Here is a 25812-nt window from a genome sequence, read left to right as displayed (position 1 = left end):
ACACCATTTTAACTGGATGACTATCCGAATGTCCCTTTATGCGTATCCAGTACCTCATCCTTAACTTGAGCCTACGAATTTCTTGAGGCATCTCGCCCGTCAGATTCATTTTTTGTGAATCGGTTCTTTTGAACTGGTCTTTTTAAAGAACCGGTTGAGAAATATCGGACATAACCCAAAAATGAAAATTCTGTCATCATTTACTCACTCTCAAGTAGCTCCAAACCTGTATGAATGTCTTTGTTCTGCTGATCACAAAGGAAGATATTTTGAAGAAAGTTTCTACCCAGGCTATTTTGGATAAAAAATACTATGGAAGTCAATGGTGCCCCAGAACTGCTCTGTTTCCCACATTCTTCAGAATATCTTCCTTTGTGTTCAGCAGAACAAAGACATGCATACAGGTTTGGAGCTACTTGAGAGTGAGTAAATGATGACAGAATTTTCATTTTTGGGTGAACTATCCCTATAAGACGGCCTCAATGAGCCAAAAGAATCACTGCGAGTCGGATATGTTCGACATAAATGGTTCTCGGTTCAATGAATGAAAGATGTTAGTCAGTCTGTACGACTATAGTTGGGTAACTTAACGATGCTTTTGGGAAACGCACACCAGACCAATTCAGTCAACGATTCTTACAAATCACGAATTGTTCAGTCCGATTTAAGAACAGCGCATTCAGACCGGTTTTGCGAACCGGTTCAAATGATTCATTGAAAAGATCTGAACCAAATGATTCGTTCACGAGTCAGACGTGTACAAAACACACGACTGTATTCAGTGTTCAAACGGCCAGTCTCCCGTGTATAATTTAAATACGTTAAGTCAAAATAATTTTGACTATTAAAACAGTTTACAAGTTTCTGAAATTCGACAGAAACTTGATTTGTGTATTACTTATTTGAAACGAGCAGTGCTTCAAAACAGTGTATGAAGCCGATGACACGCCTCCATTAAGAAGTACGCGACATATTCCTGATGTGTAATATTTCCTGATTTCCTTAATGCTGGGAATTGCTAAAAGAAATGTGAGTCATTGGTGAAGGAAGTTGTTTAGATCTGTAAGTGCGAGACGAGACGCGCCCTGGACAGACACATGGACTGAGCTTTTCAACAGAGAAGGTATGTAATTATTATCAGCTGTTGTGCTGTAAATAGTGTTCTTTATTTCAGTTTGCAACAATGCGTGCATGTAAGCACAGGTGTTGACTAATAAGAATGACAGCGAAGAGTTTACCTATTTTATTTATTGTTTCATACATTAACATGCATTGTACTATTTAATGCTTGAAAGTCCAATAATGTACATTAAACGGATTCAAATTAAAAATGTAAAATGTCATGCAACTGTATTATAACTATTTGAATGAATCTTTTTCTATTTGATAAGAAGCATCAGATAATGTTTGCTAATTAATTATTAATACAATTTATTACAAAGAATTACCTGAAGTTGCACATTAATGAGCGCTGGTCATAATTAATTGTGAAATATTCCTATGTGGAAACTGAAATGAGGTAAAAGCTGTGCATATAGGCTATTGTGCAGTGTTTTTGAAAGTGTAATATGCTACAGAATATTCTGTGGTTCTCAATGCTGCTGCTGCTGCTTCTTTTTAAGTATGATAATATGGGGCAAGACGACGACCTCCAGGACAAGTTAACCTCCCTAACTGATTTGTTGACCCCTCGAAGCTTTTGAGGTTAATTGCTTTAATTTTGTGTCTCTGGAAAACAGTGATTTGTGACATTGTATTATATTGAATATTAAAGTTTTTTGTGTCTATTTGGTATTGAGGGATTTGTGCGCATATTGATGTTTTTACATTTAAAGAGTGAAAAAATATTTTTATTTGATATTATTTTTAAGTAAAGACGATTTTGTAATTCTTGGGGTTATTATTCAATAATTCCACAATTTAGATGGTCATTTTAGACTATTTGTGTGAAATTATTCAGTTTGAAATCAGTGTTGCTATTATGACATATTGTCAATAAAATATTGCACATGTATATGAATATGCAATGCAATTCATAGAATAAATGTACTGTTCAGATTAATCTTTTACCGAGATTCTGCTGTCTGTCATTAGTTATTCACTTATTCAACTAAACTGTCATAACAGAAATTTAAATAGATCAGATGATATATTATTATACATTGAGTTAGAGAATATAAAAATAATAAGAATATATAAGTAGTGTGGTAAGATGGATATTTTTGAATGATGTTACATTTTGTGTTATGACAACTAAATTAGCAAATGTTAATATTTATATTCCTTTATAACACATTTGCTGATCATGGTAAACATATCTAAATATGTTACAGTTTAAAAATAAATGCACATTATCTTGCCCTAATATTAATGGTTTTTCATTTAGATAGCGTATTATATACATATGGTATGGTTTTTATGGTGTGGCTATGCTGATAGAAATCATTTGATTACTTGAAGAACATTTTGTCTGATGTTATTTATTCTTTGTTGAGATAACCAGATGGAGAGTAAGGGAAGCTCCAGCATGCCACCTCCACCGGATGTGCACATATCTCCTGCAGATGAGTGTGTCAGCTCTGAGGAGACCCAACAACAGAGTTTGGGTCAATCAGATGGGGCTCAGGATAAGAATGACTTCCAGATCCATGCTGCTCTTCCTGATGGGACCTCTGCCACCCTCAGAGGGACACCCACTCCTTCCAGCACTAAACTATGTGGCTACCTCAACAAGCAGGGTGGACCTCTCAGAGCCTGGAAGTCCCGCTGGTTTGTCTACGAGGAGAAGAGCTGTCAGCTGTTTTACTACCGTATTGCACAGGATATAAATCCTCTGGGTAAGGTGGATCTGTCTCGTGCCACGTTCAGTTACCCACTGCATGGAGAGGAGGGAACCTTTCATATACAGACACCAGAGCGCACTGTCATTCTCAAGGTAATGTAATCACATGGTTTGAAATAATAGATTTAAAAAAATATATATTGTGAGGCAACAAAGGGTGACAAGCTTGGGATAGGTTGGTACAGTACATTACAATTACTAAAACTTCAACAAATTGACATTATTTTCAAGAAATTGAGGCACAAATCTGTATTGTCAGAATTTGTCTGTGCATTCAACTTTGTAGTTGTAATTCTCATTGTACTGAAAGGTGATTCTTATTAAAAACTACTTTTAATTTTATTACTTAAAGGGATCATTCAAGTAGGATGTTGTTCCAGACCCGTAAGACCTTCATTCATCTTCCGAGCACAAATTAAGATATTTTTGATGAAATCCAAGAGCTTTCTGACCTTGCATAGACAGCAAGGGAACTACCACATTCAGGGCCCAGAAAGGTAGTAAGGACATCAATGAAAAAATCAGTTAAATAGTTAAAATAGTAATTAATGACTGAATTTTCATTTTTGGGTTAACAATCCCTTTAAATTAGCATACTGTACATTGAAGACAATACATCAAATACTGTCATTATGTATAAACACTTAACTATTTATTTATTTTACCACAGTAATCAGCATTGGAAGGAATATGTGCTTCATTGCAACAATATTGAATAAATGCCAATGTGACTGGGAATGTCCCGGGACTGACCTGGGAATGTCCCAGGGGGAAAAAAGTGAAAGCAAGTTTTATGGGGGTTTTTTATGACAGTTACTGATTTAAGATTAGTGATTCTAAAGGTCAGTTGCTTTTCAAAAACAAGATTCTAGGGTATAAATGGGGGGAAGAATCTAAACCCTTATTCTTTTTCTTTCTTGTCTCCGAAGAGCTTGTTGTTATCTTTGGGGTCAGACAGCCTTTAAAATGGCACAGTGATCACATGACTGCACTTCATATTACACGCACCACATACTAGAGTATCAACAGTGCTGAAATTAGGTCGGAGAGAAAAAGCTGCTGGCTGTACACATTTCCATAAAGTGTAAAGTTCTGATTAGTGGTCACTGGTCAATATGTTTTTTCTTAATTTTTTAAAATATGACCACCCTCGAGTCTCTCTTTTGACTGTTACACAGAGAAACATTCGGGTTACGTATGGAGGAATAACAGTCAAGCATCTTGAGTAAGACAACAATACTTTCCTCTCAACAGTCTTCAAATATGGTTTTGTTTTTTAGGCACCTAACAGGGATGCCCAGATGTACTGGTTGCAGCAGCTGCAATTGAAACGTACATTATACAGGGAGCAGCATACTGAACATAAGTCCATCCTCAGACCAGACAACCACAAATTGGAAAGCACCCCATCAGCAAACAGCTGCCGTGGTGAGAGCCTAACATATTAGTAATAATGAAACCCAACATTTCTTTCATGAAAAATGAAAGGCATTTACTGCATTATGGAAATTACACCGTTTATGAAATATGATCAGAGGGTGAATGCACTTAATTTTTCCAAGTGAAGTTCAGTTGTTTGGCCAGTCATGTGATACTAAGTTAATAGATAGTGAAAGATGATCAGAACCAGTCAGATCTTGAGGATTATTCCAGAATTCTTGGAATCTGTGCACCAAAATAGTGTTTTAACTGACTGTTTCTATTGTCAGAGTTACTTCACCTTCAAACTGGTAAGATAATAAGGAAAAAAGATGATAAAAGAAAATTCAAAATGTTACCTTGTGAAAATTACTAAAACAAAAAATTAATTAAAATTAAAAACGAATTAATTATTAATCAAATTTAAATGTCAAAATCTCTTAACAATTAACAGAAAATAAATAATTAGAAAATTTATAAATACTATATAGACTATTAAAAATACATTTTAGGATTTTTTTTTTAATTGTGACAGTATTTAAGACAATTAAGCACATTTGTATCTAAATTTTTATCAGAATGTGTCTGTGCATTTAATTAGTAGTTTTTTTGTCAATTTCATTATCCTCAAAGGAGATTCTCATTAAAAACTACTGAAATACAATTTAATTAATTAAATGACCATAAATTGAAGGCAATACAGCAAGTACTACCATAATGTATAAACACGCTTTTTTTTTTAAACATAAAGCCATTATCCACTTCATCGTCACTAAAAAAAACAAACAAAAAAAATAGTATATGGCTGATGAAGTCTGAAATGTAATTTAAACTCATTTTTGCGGCACCCAAAACTTTTGGCAAAATAGTGGAAATGTGGCAGCATCACTTTGATACTAATTGCTTTCTAGTGTATAATGGCTATATGCAGATAACTGGATTAATTAATGAATTAATTAATTGCAAGTTGTTGCCTGTCTCTTCTAATTTCCAATGCATAAAAGCATCATTTCCAGGAATCCAAGTATACAGGATTGGGCGTCTTGTGCTAAAAGCACATTCATTAATTCCATTCACAGCCATCCCCTTCCAACCGCAAGCTATGGTACTATCCAGGCATTAAGCAACAGCTGTTGAAAGAGAGTCAAATGCAGAAAATGAGGAAGTGAAAGTCTGAGCAGCTGAATCTGTAGAAAATCTGGAATATTGCATCACCAGACAAAGACAGACAGTATGGATATGTATTTATTTTTTACTCAGTGCTAGCTTGTGGTTAGCATACAGATCTTTTAAACAGCACTTATGTGATTATTAGAAATTCCAGGCATGCTGGGACATGCACCTTACCCTGTGCTAAACAACATTGTTTCATTCTGTCATTAGAAAAAAAGATAGGCAAGGCAAGATAAAGAAGAATACAAAAATAACATTGTACTGGCATAAGCTTTATTTTTCTTCATAAGCTATTTATTTTTTTGGTCTTACTCTACCATTCAAAAGTTGGGGGTGAGTAAGATTAGTTTTCTTTTTAAAGACATTAAGAAATACATTTATTCTGCAAGGATTCATTAAATTTATCAAGAGTGAGTAAGTATATAGGGTACAACGGGGCTAAACGCGCCTCGGGGTAAAAGGCGCCTTTGATATTATTTTCATCTAAACCATTAGATGGCACAAAAACGTGGCGTAGCACTTTGCAAAACATTCGCTTAACATGATAATTAATAGATCGCTGACTTTCCCATTTGTTCACATGACATGGTTAGATTCAGATGGTAAATATCATATATTATGTTGTTATAAATATCATATATAGGCCTATTATGTATGTGTCCATATTAGAGATATTCACCATGTTTAGAATGAAACCATCATATTTAAAAACATGATATTAATCATATTATATAATAAAATATCATTTGTTACTACTATAAATATATTTTCAATTATTATTGGATTTCCTTCAATACTTTCAGAATCTTCACTTATTAAAATTATTTTATTTCTGTATTTTAAAATATATTTTTATATGAAAATTTTAATGACAGTAGGCCTATATTTATTGAACAAAATTGTATTTATTTTTTCAAATTAAGCAGAAAACAGTACAAACTTTGCTAAACTGATTTTTAACAAGTATTAACTTAGTATTGGTGTCTACCGTGGGCCTTTTACCCCGTGTGTGGGGTAAAAGGCCCCCCTTGCCACCTCATACATTTATAAAAATAAACAACTTGAATGACTTATTTTCACACAAAATCTGTTGCTCCGTTCATGTTCAATACAACGTATATATTTTTTTGGCAATTATACATTTTATGCGCAGTGAATAGTACATTTTGTCTTAAGGTGGGCCTTTAGCCCAGTTATACCCTATATATTTCAAATAAATGTGTTGTTGTTGTTTTTTTACTTTATATTCATCAAAGAATCCTGAAAAAATAAATTCTCATTATTACAGTTTTACTATATTTTTATCAAATAAATGCAGCCGTAAGCATAAGAGATGTCTTTCAAAATCATAAAATCTTACTGTGATCTCAGCATTAAAAAAAATAGTTTACTTACCAAACACAAGAAACAAGTAAATCTCATTATCTGAAAGCATCTTGTTATACTTGTCTATCAGATGCATTTAATGCAGTGGTTTTGCTGAACATACTTTGTCTTCTCTTACACAGCTGACTTCTTGCCCATAGTGAAGACCCCTTCTGGCCTGGTGGGTGAAGAAGCTGCCAGTCTGCCTGCACCTGGATTAAACAGCCCACTCAACATGTCACTCAAACATCCACTAATTGAGCTGCAGTGAGTACATGTGCTTATGATGTTGACTCTGTCTGTTCTCACAGAACGGATTCTGGTGTTATGGGATATTTCTAGGGTAAAATGAAAAAAGCTGTTTTGTAATTCTTTGAATTTCTTAAAGTTAGACCCACAAGCATATACGCCATTTCCTGGGATTTTATTATACACAGGAGTGACCACACTGTTTGATGAGGGGTTCTCATACTAGACAACATGAGATAAGAGAAAACAGTAATAGGATTTAAACCTAGTAAGTGAAAAAAAGTATTTTATTATTATTATTGTAATAACAAAAGGCAATACTTATTTTAATAATAAACCAAGAAATATGGGCTTGTTTGTTTTCAATGTACAATGTGGGCATTGTACCAAATAGTTTATCTAATATATGATTAGGAAGTAATATTAGTTTCACATCTGTCTCAATATGAAAGTAGGAAGTTGCTTCTATTTCTGAATAAAACACATCACGATAAACACTATTTCATCATCAGCTGCAATGTCAAAATTTATTGAACTGATTACGTAAACATACAAAGGAAACTGTTTTTTTTTTTAACTATCCGAAAAATTGCCATTACTTGTACTTATGTTTGAGACTGAAACTAAGCAATCAGCACTTGACTTTCACCAACTGAGCTATGGGCATGATACAAATCATGAGGTTTGTACTATTACTTTTAACCATGTATAGTCTGACATATGAGGTACTAGTCAGAAAAACAAATTGTGTGTGTGTTTCGTAGAGTATCATATTTAAAGCATCAGGTTTTATGACTCATACAGTGTGATATAGGAGCATATACTGAAAGAAAACAGACCCAAACTGAACAGAAACAAGCAATTTTGTGTAGATGCAGACATTATAAACTTTGATAGCTTGTAATGTAAATCAGTGAGATTTTTAAGAAACGGTATAGCGGTGAAACAATATAGCAGATTGTGCATATAAATATAAATTGTCACTATATCTGTATCTCCCAGTCTTACTAATATTTCTAAATAAGATGACATTTAAATGCTTAGTTTTGTGAAAGCTTTGTAGTTTTTACTCTGGGGCAAAACATACAATGCAGGTCAATACAATGATGACTGAGGGATGAATGTTAATAAACATTCCTGAAAAACCTGTACCATATTTGATACATTTTAGCATGATTTTTCTAAAAAGTTTTTAATTTAGAATTATACTAGAAGACAACAATCAGATGACAGAAGGAATGTAGTGGATTGTTTACATGTTTTGCAGAAAAGTTTGATCATGTTGATAATTTGAAGGCCTTAGAAATCAGATATGATCCAGTAGCCTTTGATTAGACTTTCATCTGATGGTCAATAAGATGCGCGTCGGACCTAAATGAAAGGGACCAAGACATGTCTAGAGACTTCCAAAAATTAAGTTGTTATTGTTAATAATTTCTTCAGTGGTTTCTCTCGGTTTGATTTACAGGAACACAATGCACAGTTTCCGTAACCGGCACTCACAGGAAATTAGACAAAGTGTTTTCCATATTGACGACTCAACTGACAAACAAAAAACACCCTCATCCAAGACATCCAGTAAGAACCACATCTTTCTCACTAGAAAAATAATAAACAATTGTTTCAAATTTAAATGCTCATGGCCACCGTCCTCCTTAGTTTTAGCGGTTCCCACACCCAGTACTTCTCCAAGCCAAGAATCCCCTGCTAATGCCAAGTCTGAGCAAGATCTCTACACCATTTCGCCAATCAGACAGAATAGCAAAGAAAAGTCCAAATCACTGGAGCTCAAGGACACATCTCGACTTCAACATGAAAAACTTTCCCTGACAGAAGAGGTCAAAGCGCAGAAGGTAAAATTGTGTTAATAATCACTTCAGCTTCTCATTTAAGATTAATCAACTGAAAGTCACATATGTATATGTATGTGTTGTCAGGAGTTGGTGTTGCCGTTACATAAAGTGCTAGAAGCTGCTCAGCTGGAGAAGCGCACCTGTGCTCAGTTTCTAGTCGCTGAGGGAGAACAGGAGCATTTGGAGCTCCTCAGAAACTGCGAGCGGCGTGCGGTTGAACTGCGAGACCATCTGGAGTCCCTGCAGCAAGAGAACGAGAACCTATGGAGGGATCTGAACCAGAGGGACACCCATATTGCCGAACTCCAGGAGAATGTCCAGCTCCTGATGCATAAGAATCAGGCCAAACAGGAAGTGATAGTGAAGCTGTCTGAGAAGTTAGCTGTCTGTGGGGAAGACCAGCAGTGCACCAATGAGCTGCAGTCAGTGGCCTTAAAACAGCTAACAATCGAGAATGAGAATTTGAAAGTGAGAAAATAAAGCATTTTTACATACAAATATATTGTATCACAATACGTTTTTCTGTATTTACATAAAAATAGTGTCCTTTTTGTCAGTAGTATTTTATTATATCTTTTCATGTGACAACACTGAAGAAATGACACTTTGGTACAATGTAAAGTAGTGAGTGTACAGCTTGTATAACAGTGTAAATTTGCTGTCCCCTCAAAATAACTCAACACACAGCCATTAATGTCTAAACCGCTGGCCACAAAAGTGAGTACACCCCTGAAAATGTCCAAATTGGGCCCAAAGTGTCAATATTTTGTGTGGCCACCATTATTTTCCAGCACTGCCTTAACACTCTTGGGCATGGAGTTCACCAGAGCTTCACAGGTTGCCACTGGAGTCCTCTTCCACTCCTCCATGACGACATCACGGAGCTGGTATATGTTAGAGACCCCACAGATGCTCAATAGGGTTTAGGTCTGGAGACATGCTTGGCCAGTCCATCACCTTTACCCTCAGCTTCTTTAGCAAGGCAGTGGTCATCTTGGAGGTGTGTTTGGGGTCGTCATGTTGGAATACTGCCCTGCAGCCCAGTCTCCGAAGGGAGGGGATCACGCTCTGATTCATGGTTCCCTCAATGAACTTTTGTTCCCCAGTGCCGGTAGCACTCATGCAGCCCCAGACCATGACACTCCCACCACCTTGCTTGACTGTAGGCAAGACACACCTGTCTTTGTACTCATCACCTGGTGTCGCCACACACGCTTGACACCATCTGAACCAAATAAGTTTATCTTGGTCTCATCAGACCACAGGACATGGTTCCAGTAATCCATGTCCTTAGTCTGCTTGTCTTCAGCAAACTGTTTGCGGGCTTTCTTGTGCATCATTTAGAAGAGGCTTACTTCTGGGACGACAGCCATGCAGACCAATTTGATGCAGTGTGCAGCGTATAGTCTGAGCACTGACAGGCTGACCCTTCAACCTCTGCAGCAATGTTGGCAGCACTCATACGTCTGTTTCCCAAAATCAACCTCTGGATATGACGCTGAGCACATGCACTCAACTTCTTTGGTCGACCATGGCGAGGCCTGTTCTGAGTGGAACCTGTCCTGTTAAACCGCTGTATGGTCTTGGTAATCTTCTTATAGCCTACGCCATCTTTATGTAGAGCAACAATTCTTTTTCCAGATCCTCAGAGGAGTTCTTTGCCATGAGGTGCCATGTTGAACTTCCAGTGTCCAGTATGAGAGAGTGAGAGCGAGAGGGAACAAGATGACGCCGCTGAGTTCGGAAGCAGTCCAGGTCGCGCTGCTTAGATTGTGCTTTTATTTACTTTTTTACTTACTTTTACTTTCTCTTTTTACACATTTAACGTCAGCACTGATCACTTAACGCGGAGATGAACAATAACCCCCCGAGGCGACGGATCAAGAAACACCGCGGGAAACGCGCTGGGATTCGAGACAGACTTAGGAAAAGGGCTCATAATCCTCCTCTTCCGAGCATTCTGCTCACAAATGTACAATCCTTGGAGAATAAGATGGACAATCTTAGAGCCAGAATTAGTTTCCAACGGGACATAAGGGACTGCAACATCCTTTGTTTGTCTGAAACATGGCTTACGCCCTCGGTCCCGGACACTGCTGTAATGCCGAGTGAGAACTTTTCTGTTTTTCGGATGGACAGAACAGCAGAGGCCAGTAAATCCAGGGGTGGAGGAGTGTGTTTCATGATCAACAAGAAATGGTGTGACCCCAGGAATATCTCCATTCTGTCGCGTTCCTGCTCACCTCATCTGGAACATCTTTCCATTTCCATTTGCCGCCCATTTTATCTGCCCCGGGAGTTTTCATCGATCATTGTTACTGCTGTTTACATTCCACCACAGGCAGACACCGGCTTGGCTTTGTCTAAGCTTCACGATGTGCTCAGCGGCTACATCAACAAACATCCTGACGCTGCCTTTATCATCGCGGGAGACTTTAACAAAGCCAGCCTCAGGCAGGACATGCCGAACTTTCATCAACATGTATCCTGTCCAACTAGAGGACCAAATACACTGGATCATTGCTACTCTCAGTTTAAGAATGCCTACAAAGCCCGCTCACTACCGGCTTTTGGCAAATCGGACCATGCCGCCATTTTCCTCACACCGCAATATAAACAAAGGCTCGTTCAGGATCCCCCGGTGCAGAGAGTAGTGATGCGCTGGTCCTCCCACTCAGAAGCTATGCTACAGGCGGCTCTTGATGACGTCGACTGGGACATGTTCCGGGCGAGTTCATCTGACGTCAGCGAGTTCACGGGTGTAGCATTAAGCTTTGTAAACACGCTAACCGAGCAAGCTACAGAAACAATAACTATAAGGACCTCCTCCAATCAGAAACCGTGGGTGGACAGAACAATCCGTGCTGCGGTTAACACACGCACTGCCGCTTACAACGAGGCTCTTCTGACCGGGAATATGAGCGAGTACAAAGCATTGTGCTATGCTCTCTCCGTCGTGCAGTAAGAGCCGCCAAATACAGATACAGAGAGAGAATTGAGTCTCATTTCCAGCTCAATGACTCTCGACGGATGTGGCAGGGACTGAGGACCATCTGTTCCTTTGGAAACAATTCCTCCGCAGAGGTGAGAGCAGATCCGTTGCTGGCCGACGAGTTAAACACCTTCTATGGCCGCTTCGATTGCAACGGCGGCAGCGCGTCTCTGCCGACCAGGGCGTCAGGAAACAGCAGGCAGAGCAGCGATAATCCTGTAATCACCGTGTCGGGGGATGAGGTTCGGAGGGCGCTAAAGAAAGTGAACGTCAGGAAAGCAGCCGGACCTGATGGGATAAGCGGCCGTGTTCTGAGGTCCTGCACTGATCAGCTCACTGGTTTGTTCACTTCCATCTTTAATGAATCCCTTGCTACCGCCGTGGTTCCCACCTCATTTAAAAAATCTGTCATTATCCCTTTGCCAAAGAACAATAAACCCTCTTGCCTGAATGACTATCGCCCAGTTGCCCTCACATCAATAGTTATGAAGGTTTTTGAGAGACTTGTAAAGAGCCACATCTGCTCCTCCATCCCTGTTACCTTGGACCCTCTCCAGTTTGCCTATCGTCCAAATAGATCCACTGACGATGCCATCTCTCACGTCCTCCACTCTTCCCTCACACACATGGACAGCAACAATGGGAATTATGTAAGGCTGCTATTCATTGACTATAGCTCAGCTTTCAATACTATAGTCCCCATCAAGCTAGCTTCTAAACTCCCGGACCTCGGCCTAAACTCCTCACTCTGTGACTGGATTCAAGACTTCCTCACCGGCAGACCTCAAGTGGTGAAAGTTGGCCAGTTCACCTCAAACTCCATCACTCTGAACATAGGAGCCCCACAGGGCTGTGTCCTGAGTCCCCTGCTCTACTCTCTCTACACGCATGACTGCGTGTCCTCTCACAGCTCCACATCTATTATCAAATTCGCTGATGATACTGTGGTTCTGGGCCTCATTTCCAACAAGGATGAGACCGCATACTTGGATGAGGTAGAGAGACTCACATCATGGTGCTGTCTCTCTCTGAATGTGAGGAAAAGTAAAGAGCTGATCATGGACTTTAGGAAGAGACAGCAGCGGCCCTACACTCCTCTTATGATCAGTGGGACCCCTGCTTCAAGTACCTTGGTGTAAACATCTCCGAGAACCTGACTTGGACTACACACATCCAAACACAGGTTAAGAAAGCCAGGCAAAGACTGTACCATCTGCGACAGCTGAGGAAATTCAGGGTCTCACCAGCAATCCTGAAAACTTTCTATTCAGGGACCAAGTCGTGGCCTAATGGTTAGAGAGTTGGACTCGTGTTTCATAGGTTGCGGGTTCGATTCTCTGGCCGGCAGGAATTGTAGGTGGGGGGAGTGAATGTCCAGCGCTCTCTCCACCATCAATACCACGACTGAGGTGCCCTTGAGCAAGGCACCGAACCCCCAACTGCTCCCCGGGCGCTGCAGCATAAAATGGCTGCCCACTGCTCCGGGTGTATGTTCACGGTGTGTGTGTGTTCACTGCTGTGTGTGTGCACGTTGGATGGGTTAAATGCAGAGCACGAATTCCGAGTATGGGTCACCATACTTGGCTGAATGTCACTTTACTTCACCATAGAAAGTTTATTGACTCAGTGCATCTCAGTGTGGTATGGAAACAGCTCCAATCAGGACTGCAAAACACTACAGAGAGTTGTACGCTTAGCTGAGCCCATGTCAGGGTCTGCTCTCCCCTCTCTGCAGGACGTCTACCTCAAACGCTGCAAAAGTAGAGCTGTCAAAATCATCAAGGACTCAAATCACCCTGGTAACCGTCTATTCACTTTGCTACCATCTGGCAAGCGCTTCCGTAGCCTGATGGCAAAAACTGAGAGACTTAGGAAGAGCTTCTTCCCCCAGGCCATCAAGCTCCTAAACTCTAACTCTGTGTCATAACATCTCACGACTCCATGTAAATATCACTATATCAATAAGTTATTCATAATTTTTTTCTACCTCGTATTGCTGCTATGTAAATACCCTGTACAACCTTTTGCACATTCCTTCTATATTGCTATTTAAGTCAACAAACATACTGACCTGCACATTTATATTTATATTTTTTATCTTTTATTTTATTTTATTCTTTTTTTTTTCTACTTTTCTTTTTCTTAATATTTATGTACATTCTGTGTTTTTTGTATTCTATATAATTGCACTGTCCTTGGAGCGGACCTGACTTATATTTCACTGCTGGTTATACTCTGTATAATTGCGTATGTGACAAATAAAAATCTTGAATCTAACACCAAATTTAACACACCTGCACCCCATTCACACCTGAGACCTTGTAACACTAACGAGTCACATGACACCGGGGAGAGATTATTTATGAACAGTTTATCTGCATTTTATGCTTTTTTAATGATTTCATGCCAAGCATGATTGCAACTTTACTCTAAGCCCCATCGTGATCGTCTCTCTATTTCAGGACGATTTGAAGGCATATAAAACTCAGAACCAGTACCTAAACTCGGAGATCTACCATTTGACAACACTTTGGAGAAAAGGTTGCGAACAGGAGCAAAGTCTGATAGTAAAGGTAAATTATTTTTCAGTCAAGGTTTCATGCACAAAAAAAAAACAGACACATTTTTGTTACTGTCATTACCCTTTGTACCGATTGGCTAATCTAAACACTAAATGGCTCTTTATGAACTGAGAGATTTGAGTTTTGAAAGTTAGAGTGTGATCACTGCCATATCCAAAGATCAAGAGAAAATACATTTGTATAATAAGCGTTTTAAAATTGGTCAGAGCCATTTGTGATGGTAATCTGAGATAGTAAACATCAAGAAGTGTTTGAAAATGGGATTTAGTGTTGTTACTGTGTGTGTGCCAGTGTGCTGTACTGGAAGCTAATAGCTGTCAGATGGAAAGCAGATACCTGGGAATCCTCCAGAAGCTCCAGGACAGTAAGGAATTGAATGCAGAGCAGAGAGAAGCGGTCAAGAAGGTGGTTAAGGATGCAGTTCGGGCAGACCTGAGCACCGCTGTCAAACTAAACTCAATCAGGTAAACAGTCGTATCAGTTTACCCCAAATACAAATTCTGTCATCATTTATTCACCCTGGTCTTTTCGTCTGTGGAGCCTTGCTGTCAGCAGGCCTTAAATCACAAACATGTTCCCATATAAATGTCACAGTTCTATTTATGTTTGAACTCACAGTTCCCGACATTCCACAGGGATCACGATGAATATGGATTTAAGATTGCAATGGACTTCAAAGTTGAGGACTTGAAGCTCCTTGCTAAGATCCAGGCCCTGGAGATCCGATCCCAAACCCTGCTGAACCAGGAGGAATGCGACGGGCCATTGTTGGCTCGTTGCGCTCAGCTCCTGTTTGGACACCCTGAAGGAGAACTGTCTTCATCCCCAGAATTGAAGAATCTCCTTCGGACGGGTTTACCACGCGAGTACCGTGCGAGGGTTTGGCGTTTTATGATACAGACTAGAACCAAGTCTCTAAAAGAGCGTCATCCCGATCGCTATCAGGAACTGTGCAAGAAGAGCAGAACCTCACCTCACCTGGTGCCCAGACAGATCCAGCTAGACCTGGATCGTACACTGACCTCCAATCAATACTTTTCCCCTCCTTCAAGCCCCTTGATTCAGAAGCTGGAGAGAGTTCTGCAGGCGTTCTCATGGCAAAACCCCTCCATCGGCTACGTGCAGGGACTCAACAGGTAATTAGCCTCCATAGACATAAACAATGTAGAGCAAGAGAATTTGCTTTGATTAGAGGTGATTATAGAACTAATGTGAGAAGTACAAGTAATGGCCTATCACAAGAGCGTTTTGACTGAATAGGCCACTTTTTGTTTTTGAAAAAAATGGGGAAATGGGTATGTTACAAAGAGCAAAAAATGCCATATATGACCTGGGACCACAAAACCCGTCAGATTTTTGAAACTGAGATTTATACATCATATGAAAGCTGAATAAATAAGCTTTCCATTGATGTATGGTTTGTTAGGATTGGACAATATTTGGCCGACAACTATTTGAAAATCTGGAATCTGAAGGTGCAAGAAAAATCTAAATATTCAGAAAATCGCCTTTAAAGTTGTCCAAATGAAGTTCTTATCAATGCATATTACTAATCAAAAATTAAGTTCTGATATATTTACAGTAGGAAATTTACAAAATATCTTCATGGAACATGATCTTTACTTAATATCCTAATGATTTTTGGCATAAAAGAAAAATCGATCATTTTGACCCATTCCATGTGCTTTTTTTTTAGTTATTGCTACAAATATACCCTTGTGATTTATGACTGGTTTTGTGGTCCAGGGTCACAAATGTTCATGAAAAATAAAAATAAAATATAATAATTTAATATAATGCATGTTACAAAAAATAAATGTGCCAAATCTTGGCAGATTTACTACTAACCACTTTATAAAAATGCCTTTATTCAATCATTTAAATGTATTTCTAAATATAAAATTTATTAAATATATTATATAATTTATTTCAGAGTTATAGGTTATAATATCGTATATAATTTTTGAAAGAAGTCAGTATCTTATTTATTACATAATTTATTAAAACTATCTGATTTTCAGTGTGGTCTCAGACTTCAGCACTCTACTTTTTCCCACTTAAGTTAAAATGGAATTATTTAATTTAAACTATCTTATTTATATTTATATTAATATAAATACACTGAACAAAATAATAAACGCAAGACTTTTTATATATAAGAATAAAATAAGACTTTTTCTATGTACACACAAGGCCTATTTCTCTCAAATATTGTTCACAAATCTGTCTAAATCTGTGTTAGTGAGCACTTCTTTGCCGAGTTAATCCATCCACCTCACAGGTGTGGCATATCAAGATGCGGATTAGACAGCATGATTATTGCACAGGTGTGCCTTAGGCTGGCCACAATAAAAGGCCACTCTAAAATGTGCAGTTTTATCACACAGCACAATGCCACAAATGTCGCAAATTTTGAGGGAGCGTGCAATTGGCATGCTGACTGCAGGAATGTCCACCAGAGCTGTTGCCCGTGAATGGAATGTTCATTTCTCTACCATAAACCATCTCCAAAGGTGTTTCAGGGAATTTGGCAGTACATCCAATCGGACTCACAACCGCAGACCACGTGTAACCACACCAGACCAGGAGCTCCACATCCAGCATCTTCACCTCCAAGATCATCTGAGACAGCCACCCGGACAGCTGCTGCAACAATCAACAAAAATAATTTCTGCACAAAATGTCAGAAACCGTCTCAGGGAAGCTCATCTGCATGGTCGTCGTCCTCATCGCCTGACTGCAGTTCGTCATCGTAACCGACTTGAGTGGGCAAAGGCTCACATTCGATGGCGTCTAGCACTTTGGAGAGTTGTTCTCTTCACGGATGAATCCTGGATTTCACTGTACAGGGCAGATAGCATGTATGGCGTCGTGTGGGTGAGCGGTTTGCTGATGTCAATGTTGTGGATCGAGTGGCCGTGGTGGCGGTGGGGTTGAATGAATGAATGAATGATGCATTTATATAGCGCATTTATTGTGTATTGCTGTACACCCAAAGCGCTTTACAATCATGTGGGGGTCTCTCCTCAACCACCACCAGTGTGCAGCATCCACCTGGATGATGCGACGGCAGCCACAGGACAACGGCGCCAGTACACTCACCACACACCAGCTACAGGTGGAGAGGAGAGTGTGATAGAGCCAATCAAGTGTATGGGGATTACTAGGAGGCCATGATTGATAAGGGCCAGTGGAGGGAATTTGGCCAGGACACCGGGGTTACACCCCTACTCTTTACGAGAAGTGCCATGGGATTTTTAGTGACCACAGAGAGTCAGGACCTCGGTTTAACGTCTCATCCGAAAGACGGTGCTTTTTACAGTATAGTGTCCCCGTCACTATACTGGGGTGTTAGGACCCACACAGACTACAGGGTGAGCACCCCCTGCTGGCCTCACTAACACCTCTTCCAACAGCAACCTAGTTTTCCCAAGAGGTCTCCCATCCAGGTACTGACCAGGCTCAACCCTGCTTAGCTTCAGTGGGCAACCAGTCTTGGGCTGCAGGGTGATATGGCTGTGGGTTATGGTATGGGCAGGCGTATGTTATGGACAACGAACACAGGTGCATTTTATTGATGGCATTTTGAATGCACAGAGATACCGTGATGAGATCCTGAGGCCCATTGTTGTGCCATTCATCCACAACCATCACCTCATGTTGCAGCATGATAATGCACGGCCCCATGTTGCAAGGATCTGTACACAATTCCTGGAAGCTGAAAACATCCCAGTTCCTGCATGGCCAGCATACTCACCGGACATGTCACCCATTGTTGAGCATGTTTGGGATGCTCTGGATCGGCGTATACGACAGCGTGTTCCAGTTTCTGCCAATACCCAGCAACTTCACACAGCCATTGAAGTGGAGTGGACAACCTGATCAACTCTATGCGAACTTTTATTTTCAAAAGGGAGAACCAGTGAAGGCTGAGGTCTGTGGTGCTGTTTTCGCTGCAAGACTCAGGAAATACATTGAAAAGCACAGTCGGATGCAAGTTGAACGTTGGCTCCATCTGCTGGACAGTCAAACTGTGCTGGGTGCAATCCAAAGGGACAGTTATGGGTACCAGACCTTTTTTGCAAACAGAGTGGGAGAGATCCAGAAGTCCACATCAGTTGAAGACTGGAGGTGGATTCCAGGTGAGCAAAACATTGCTGACCTCACAACAAGAGGAGCAACTCCAGAAGACCTCAAAGAGAACTCTGTGTGGCTAAATGGCCCAGAGTTTCTGAAACGACCTGTAGAGGAGTGGCCGACAAAGTCAGCCAAAGATGTCGCTGCAGATGCCAAAGGTATAAACAAACTCCAAATGAAATGTTTTACAGCAGCACTGACCCGAGCACAGGTGGAAAAAAACCCAACATGCTCCACCTGCCACTGCAATGCCAATGTCTCCAACCTCTGACCAAAACAAGGACCTGCAAAGCAGCCCTTGCGTGAGAGGGCACCAAGTCCAGGTCCGGAGGCCACCTTCTGGTTATTCAGTGAGGAAAATCCTTGACATCAGTAAGTTCAGCAGTTTAACCAGGTTGATTAGAGTCATTGCCTGGGTGTGGAGAGCTGCCACAAAGTGGAAAGAAATGCTGGCCAAAACTTCAACCACGAGCAAGCCAAAGAGGAAGGAGATTCCTTCAGCTCTTGAGATCAAGTCCAGAGTCAAGGAAGCTACACTTACCATCATGGAGTGTGAAGATGCGCTCAGGGATCTCTTCCTTGCGGCTCAAGAAGAGGTAACCTTGCCAAACACCACACTCAGCAGGCTTGTTGTGGTCAGAGATGAAAACACTGGACGTTTGCTCTGTGGAGGAAGATTCCAAATCTTTAATGAAGAAAAAACTGCGGTACCAATCTTGCCCTGCACATCATGGGTATCCACTCTTCTAGCTCAAGAGGCCCACCAGGCAAATCATGAAGAAATTGCAGGCACACTCCTCCGGATGAGAAGGAAAGCATGGGTGGTAAGAGGCCGGGAACTAGCTCAGAAGATCGTTGACAACTGTGTAACATGCAGGAAACTCAAGGCCCAAAGATGCCAACAGATCATGAGTGACCTTCCATCGGAGCGAATAACACCAGCCAATCCATTTGAGTACACGACAGTGGACTTATTTGGACCTTACGAAGTGAAGGATGAGGTGAGAAAGAAGGTGAAACTCAAAGTGTGGGGAATTGTCTTCTGTTGCATGGCGTCCAGAGCTATGCACACAGACCTTGTCAGTGACCAGTCAGCTGAAGGCTTCCTGTTAGCCTACCAACGATTCACAGCACTGAGAGGACATCCGAGGAAATTGTGGTCGGATCCTGGAAAGAACTTTGTCGGAGCCAGAGCTGCCCTCAAAGAGCTCTACATGTTTCTGGACCGACTGGAAAAATCAAAGCTTGAAAATGAAGTCTCCAAGCACGGCACAGAATGGAGCTGGAAGATCCATCCAGCAGACTCACCTCACAGAAACGGAGCTGCTGAAGCTGCTGTCCGGACTGTGAAGCGGGCTTTGCACAATCTGGGGGTAATGGAGTCTTCACATGGGGTGAGTTTCAAACTTTCCTTTATATGGCTTCCAACCTCGCTAATGAACGCCCTATTGATGCCAGGACTCAGAGCCGGGAGGACTGTGTAGAATACATCAGCCCAAATTCACTTCTGCTCGGAAGAACTGGACCCAGAGGAGATCCAGGGACCTTTGACTTTGAAGGCTACTCTTACAAGAGATTAAGAATCCTCCAAACAGAAGTTGACCGGTTCTGGAGGAAATGGAGCCAGTTAGCCGGACCAAACCTGTTTGTCCAGACCAAGTGGCACACCGCTCACAGGAATGTGGCAATTGGAGATATCATCTGGCTGGCTGACCAGAACGCCTTGAGAAGTCAGTTCAGGCTTGCCAGAGTCATTGATGTCAACACTGACAGGAAGGGAATTGTGAGGGATGTATATCTCCGATCCTTCCCCAGCTACCCAGTCGCAACTGTGAAGCCCACTCAGAAAAGGGAAAAACACTCAACCAAGATACCTGCAACAGTTCTTCACCGGGATGTCAGACGGATAGTTGTCCTGCTTCCAGTTGAAGAGCAGCAGCAGCAACAGGATCAAAAATGGAGTAACTAAATTCAAGACATCACAGTACTGGTGTGACCTCCTTGGGTTGAAGAACCAGGAGGTCAAGTGGGAGGTGTTGTGTCAATTCATGGTTATAAGTTGTACTGAGTTGTACTTTTTTTATTGACAAGAACTTGACATGCACACCTGTGCAATAATCATGCTGTCTAATCAGCATCTTGATACGCTACGCCTGTGAGGTGGATGGATTATCACTGCAAATGAGAAGTGATCACTAACACAGATTTGTGAACAATATTTGAGAGAAATAGGCCTTTTCTGTACATAGAAAAGTCTTAGATCTTTGAGCTCATGAAAAATGGGGGCAAAAACAAAAGTGCTGCGTTTATAATTTTGTTCAGTTTATATTACATTTATAATTTAAGTCTAAATATTGAATATAAATCTCAATGTTCAATCTAAATGTTGACATAAAATATACAACCCAGCATATTTTAAATCTGGCAAAATATGGCTTAAAAATGCTTAATTTTGCAATGCTTACCAAAGCTATGTGCCTTGTCTGCCATGCTGAACACTGCCAACAAACTATTTAATACCATAGCATGTATTGTACTGACATCTGGTGGTCATTTGTTGACCAACAGCATTCTGATGGAGGGTTAGGTGTAGGTTTACTGTAAGGGCCACGATATCTATATACAAAAAGAAAGGTAAATAACGCCATCGATGCCACTGTGTGCAGACTGGCAGCCATTGCTCTGCTGGTACTACAGGATGAGGAAGATGCCTTCTGGTGCTTGGTAGTGATTGTGGACTACATCATGCCTCCCAATTACTACGCTAAAGACCTGGTGGGCTGTCAGGTGAGAACTCTGCATTAATCCTAATGTATGGTCAGTATGGTCTTTCAGTATGGTCTCACACTATTATACACCACAGTCTTTAAATGTTTGGAAGCAAGTGTCGAATGCAAAAAACAGTAATTTTCTGAAATATTTTTCAATCTTTTCCATCTTTCTTCTTCCAATCTCTTCAGGCCGACCAGCGTGTGCTAAAGGACCTCATGTCTGAGAAGCTGCCTCGACTCACGGCTCATCTGGAAGCACTAAAAGTAGACGTATCACTCATCACTTTTGAATGGTTTCTGGTGTTGTTCGTTGAGAGTCTGCCTACACGCATACTGTTTAAAGTATGGGACGCCTTCCTGTATGAGGGCATCAAGGTACCGTAAAGCATTCTGGGGAGATGCTGTATAAATCAATACCTGCCTGGGTCTCTAATAGTTTGAGGTTTCTGGATAGTCCACTGAATATTTTGCAACAGTTTTGTTTATAATATGATTACCCTCATTTTGACCCCAATCCAGTTGTGTAAAAGACCTGCATTTCCCATCATTTTCACCAACATTATAAGCCTACAGGCCAAATACAAAGACACAACAATGAACCAAATCCCTCATTCATCTGTTTCACAGGTGATATTCCGATATATATTGGCTCTTTTCAAATACAAAGAGGAAATCTTCTTAAAGATCAATGACAGTGTTGAGATGTACCAGTATCTCCGCATCGTCCCCTACACCATTGCAGATGGAAGGTAAGATGAAGGATAGCAAATGGAAGAGAGAAAATCCAAGAGAGAAAGTACAGTATGAAAAAAAGAACAAGAGTAATAGAAGATATGGGTAGTTGAGGTATCCAAAATCCAATTTTTATTTGTCAGCTACCCATATACATACAGAATACAGTATATATAATGAACTAACATGCTCTTCTAAAGTATGGAATGGTAATATTATCGTGCATACGATGCATTCGAAAAGTATTAAAGCATTATACAGTAAATTTAATCATGCCTTATGCTATAGGATATAATGTATTATTCATAGTTACAACTTTGAAGGAGTATAATTAATTTTACCACAAGACCTTTTAAAAAGACTTTACTCTTTAAAGATATCAGCAGGTGTTATAATGTATTGTTTATGACAAGAAACAAAAGACAGTATATTAATAAGCATTGTAACCTCTAAAACACATTTTACACACTTAAAAAGAGTTATAATTATGTACAAGCAAAACATTGATGCAAAGTATTTTTTACAATTGTAATTTAAATAGTATATTAGTAAATCTAAATTTATACCTGTAAAAAAAAAAAATTATATTAATATATATATATATATATATATATATACACACACACACACACACGTTGGTTTTTGTGGTTTATGGGGACTCTCCATAGGCGTAATGGTTTTTATACTGAACAAACTGTGTGTGCTATTGCCCTACACCAACCCTACACCTAAACTTAGCCCTCACAGGAGACTTTGTGCATTTTTAGATTTTCAAAAAAACACCATTTAGTATGTTTTTTTAAGCCTTTTGAATTACGGGGACATAGGCAGTGTCCTCATAAACCACCTTCATATTGTAATACCTCTGTCATACCCATGTCATTATACAAATGTGTCCTCAAACCACATAAACATGCACACACACTCACACTCACACTCACACACACACACACATACACATATATACATGCACATATACATATATATATACACACACAGTGAATATATTACTTCATAAACGTGCTGCAAATTAAACAAATCTTTGTTTCTCTCTTGAGCACCTGGTATTGTAGACAGTGAAGCTATTTTTGCCACAGTCAGACATCACCATATATAATTCATAGAGCCATAGTAAAAACAAAGCAGCCTGCATCTGTTAGAAACAGAATATGGGTCAGATGCCTCTGTGGTGTGGCTATTTTAAAATGTATGCCCCTGTGTGTGCGCACACCTGCTCACTCCTGTTTCCAGTGCATGGCATCGTTTCAAAACAACAATGAAGAAAAGCTGGCTTGAGGACAGTTTTTCCAAACCACAGGTTTCTGCAGGAAATAAACAGAGCAGCTAATTCATCGCTGGAGTTTCAATCTCAATATACCTCGTCTTTCTCGTTCCCAGGAAGCTGACGAGCATTGCCTTCAACGATATGAACCCACTGCCCATGAAGCTGCTACAGAACCGGCGCGCCGTACATCTGGAACGCCTCCATGCTGAGATTAAAGAGCTGGAGAACTTACGAAAAGCATACAAAGCTGAACAAGTCCAGTGCAAAGAAAAAGAGCTGGACACCCTGGCTAGTGAGGATGAAGAGGAGGTATAAGACATCAAACATAAGCTCTAGATGCATGTGCTAAAGCCTTGAATGCTGAGTGAGAAACACTAAAGCAAAAGAACTCCTTATCATTTATTCACCCTCATGTTGTTCCAAACCCATAAGTATCAGTTCATTTCCATTTAATGAAAGTGAATGGAGATGGAACAAGAAATTCATCTATTTATTTATATTCCAAGTCTCCAAAAGCTATATAATGGGTGGCTATATAATGAGGGAGAGACCAAACAAAAATATCATATGCAAAAGAATCTTTCCATCAGCTACTTTTAAGTGCTTATATCAGAATGATATGAAGGTGAGTAAATGATAGCAAAGACACTGGATAAATGGTTTTACCAGTAAAAAAGCAGCACTGATCTTAGTATTGGGCATGTTGAGGCCCTATTTATTTGGGCTGATATGCATATGCAACTACACTACTGTTCAAAAGTTTGGGGTCAGTAATATGTATAATTATAAATTAATTAAAAACTTCAATTCTGCAAGACATTCAATAGATCAAATGTGATAGTAAAGGCCTGTCAAGTTTTCACAAAAATATTAAGCAGCATAACTGTTTATAACATTGATAATAAGAAATATTTTTTGAGCAGCAAATCAGTATATTAGAATGATGCTAAATAATTCAGCTTTGCCATCACCGCCATTAAATTATATTTTAAAATATATTCAAACGAAAAACAGGTATTTTACATTGTAATATTATTTCACAATATTGCTGTATTACTGTATTTTTTTAATCAAACTTTTAATAAAACAAATGCAGCTTTGATAAGACTTTTTTTCAATAACGTTTTAGAAAACTTACCAACCACACGCTTTTGAATGGTAGTGTGCATGTAATATCTTCAGCAAATATTTGTTTTTAAATTGGAGGCTTTTATTGTATGTTTTTTTTAGTTTTTAAAGATTTTCTACTGCAATTCTACTGTATATATATATATTACATGCATGCCTAAATTATCAGCATCATGCACCGTTCACAGATATGATATTATGCCAAAAAAATGCACATAATAAAAAAAAAAAAAAAAAAATTCAGTTTGTCTTCATATTGGAGAGAATCCAAGGTGAAGTCTGTTCGAGCATCTGACACAGCTGAAGAAACATTGTCCTTTTTTTCCCCCATTTTATTACTTTAAAAAACAGGATACATATGAAATCATAAATATAAAAATCAAACAAATCAACAAAAACTTAGTTCCATGTTACAAACACCTTTACTGCAGGTAAGAGCTAATAGCTAATATCACACCAGAGGAGTAAACTGATGTATTGCCTATCCATGACTGTATCCGATAACAGAATCGGCCTATTCTCCCGTGTGACACGAACAAAAGCACAGTTTCCAAAAATAAAGAGAAACAGACTCACAATCTCATCTCAAAAAAAAATAAAAACAGTGGCTTGTCGCATAATAAAGCTATTGTTCTATCAGTGTTAAGTCACATGTATTCTAATGCCAAACAGTTCACGTTCCTACAAAAATGGCTCATTGTTTTAAAGAGTTAGAAAAGTCCCAGGTCAGGAGCATGCAGGTCGTGTGTGTGTGTGTGTGTGTGTGTGTATACAGTGGTTATGGGTTTACTAGCTTGCCTCTAAGCACAGCTCGTCTGTTTCTTTCTAATACACACTGACAGGACTAGAGAAGTCACGGCTGTTACTGAGATGCTTTCAGTGATTTAGAGAAAGAAGAAAAAGGCTGTGAACAAAAACAAAAGCCAACTGGTTTTCCACCAGGTAGCATAAGAGAGAGTTTGTGCACTTCTTACATTTCCTTTTGTGCACATTTGGCAATATAAAGTGGAGTTGTTAGCCAAAGCCGATGTCTGAGGCCAAAAAGATCCTGTTCCAGTGAATATGACACAGGAGTCCATAAAAAAAAAACAAAAAAAAAACACCTTCTCAGGCAGTAAATGCCCATTGTAAGGTCAGTTTCCCGGTCCAAATCCCTAAGTTCAGACACTTTAAGTCCAAAAAACTGATCTTAGTTCAGCATCAAAAGATGTATCTCACAAAACCTTTTTTTTTTTTTTGCATAAATCATTTTTATATTTCTTTTTGCATTGTTGACATTATTGT

General features: G+C 39.6%; 1 protein-coding gene across 2 annotated transcripts; it reads left to right on the top strand.

The window, feature by feature from the left end:
* The first annotated feature begins 726 nt into the window (after positions 1 to 726).
* Positions 727 to 24743, top strand: LOC306853191 (TBC1 domain family member 2A-like). Of its 2 annotated transcripts, none has more exons than XM_079390413.1 (14): positions 727 to 1123; positions 2504 to 2935; positions 4123 to 4270; positions 6943 to 7066; positions 8517 to 8626; positions 8708 to 8901; positions 8986 to 9369; positions 14356 to 14466; positions 14767 to 14939; positions 15111 to 15611; positions 21279 to 21399; positions 21573 to 21758; positions 22011 to 22132; positions 23514 to 24743. In XM_079390413.1, the coding sequence occupies exons 2-14, from the start codon at positions 2504 to 2506 to the stop codon at positions 23713 to 23715; spliced, it is 2808 nt and encodes a 935-aa protein (XP_079246539.1). In that variant the 5' UTR covers positions 727 to 1123; the 3' UTR covers positions 23716 to 24743. The 2 variants fall into 2 exon arrangements, with proteins under 2 accessions (XP_079246539.1, XP_079246540.1); XM_079390414.1 differs by having other exon boundaries at positions 927 to 1123; positions 2496 to 2935.
* The last annotated feature ends 1069 nt before the right edge of the window (positions 24744 to 25812 follow it).

This window comes from Barbus barbus (assembly GCF_936440315.1).
Source record: "Barbus barbus genome assembly, chromosome: 33".
Lineage (NCBI taxonomy): Eukaryota > Metazoa > Chordata > Actinopteri > Cypriniformes > Cyprinidae > Barbus > Barbus barbus.
Note: the sequence above shows the minus strand (reverse complement) of the source record. Positions and strands in the feature narration are given on the sequence as shown.

Coding starts and splice junctions, on each gene's coding strand:
- LOC306853191 (XM_079390413.1), top strand. CDS start 2,504: ATGGAGAGTAAGGGAAGCTCCAGCATGCCACCTCCACCGGATGTGCAC. Junction 15,612..21,278: donor TACGTGCAGGGACTCAACAG/GTAATTAGCCTC, acceptor CACTGTGTGCAG/ACTGGCAGCCATTGCTCTGC. Junction 22,133..23,513: donor TACACCATTGCAGATGGAAG/GTAAGATGAAGG, acceptor TCTCGTTCCCAG/GAAGCTGACGAGCATTGCCT.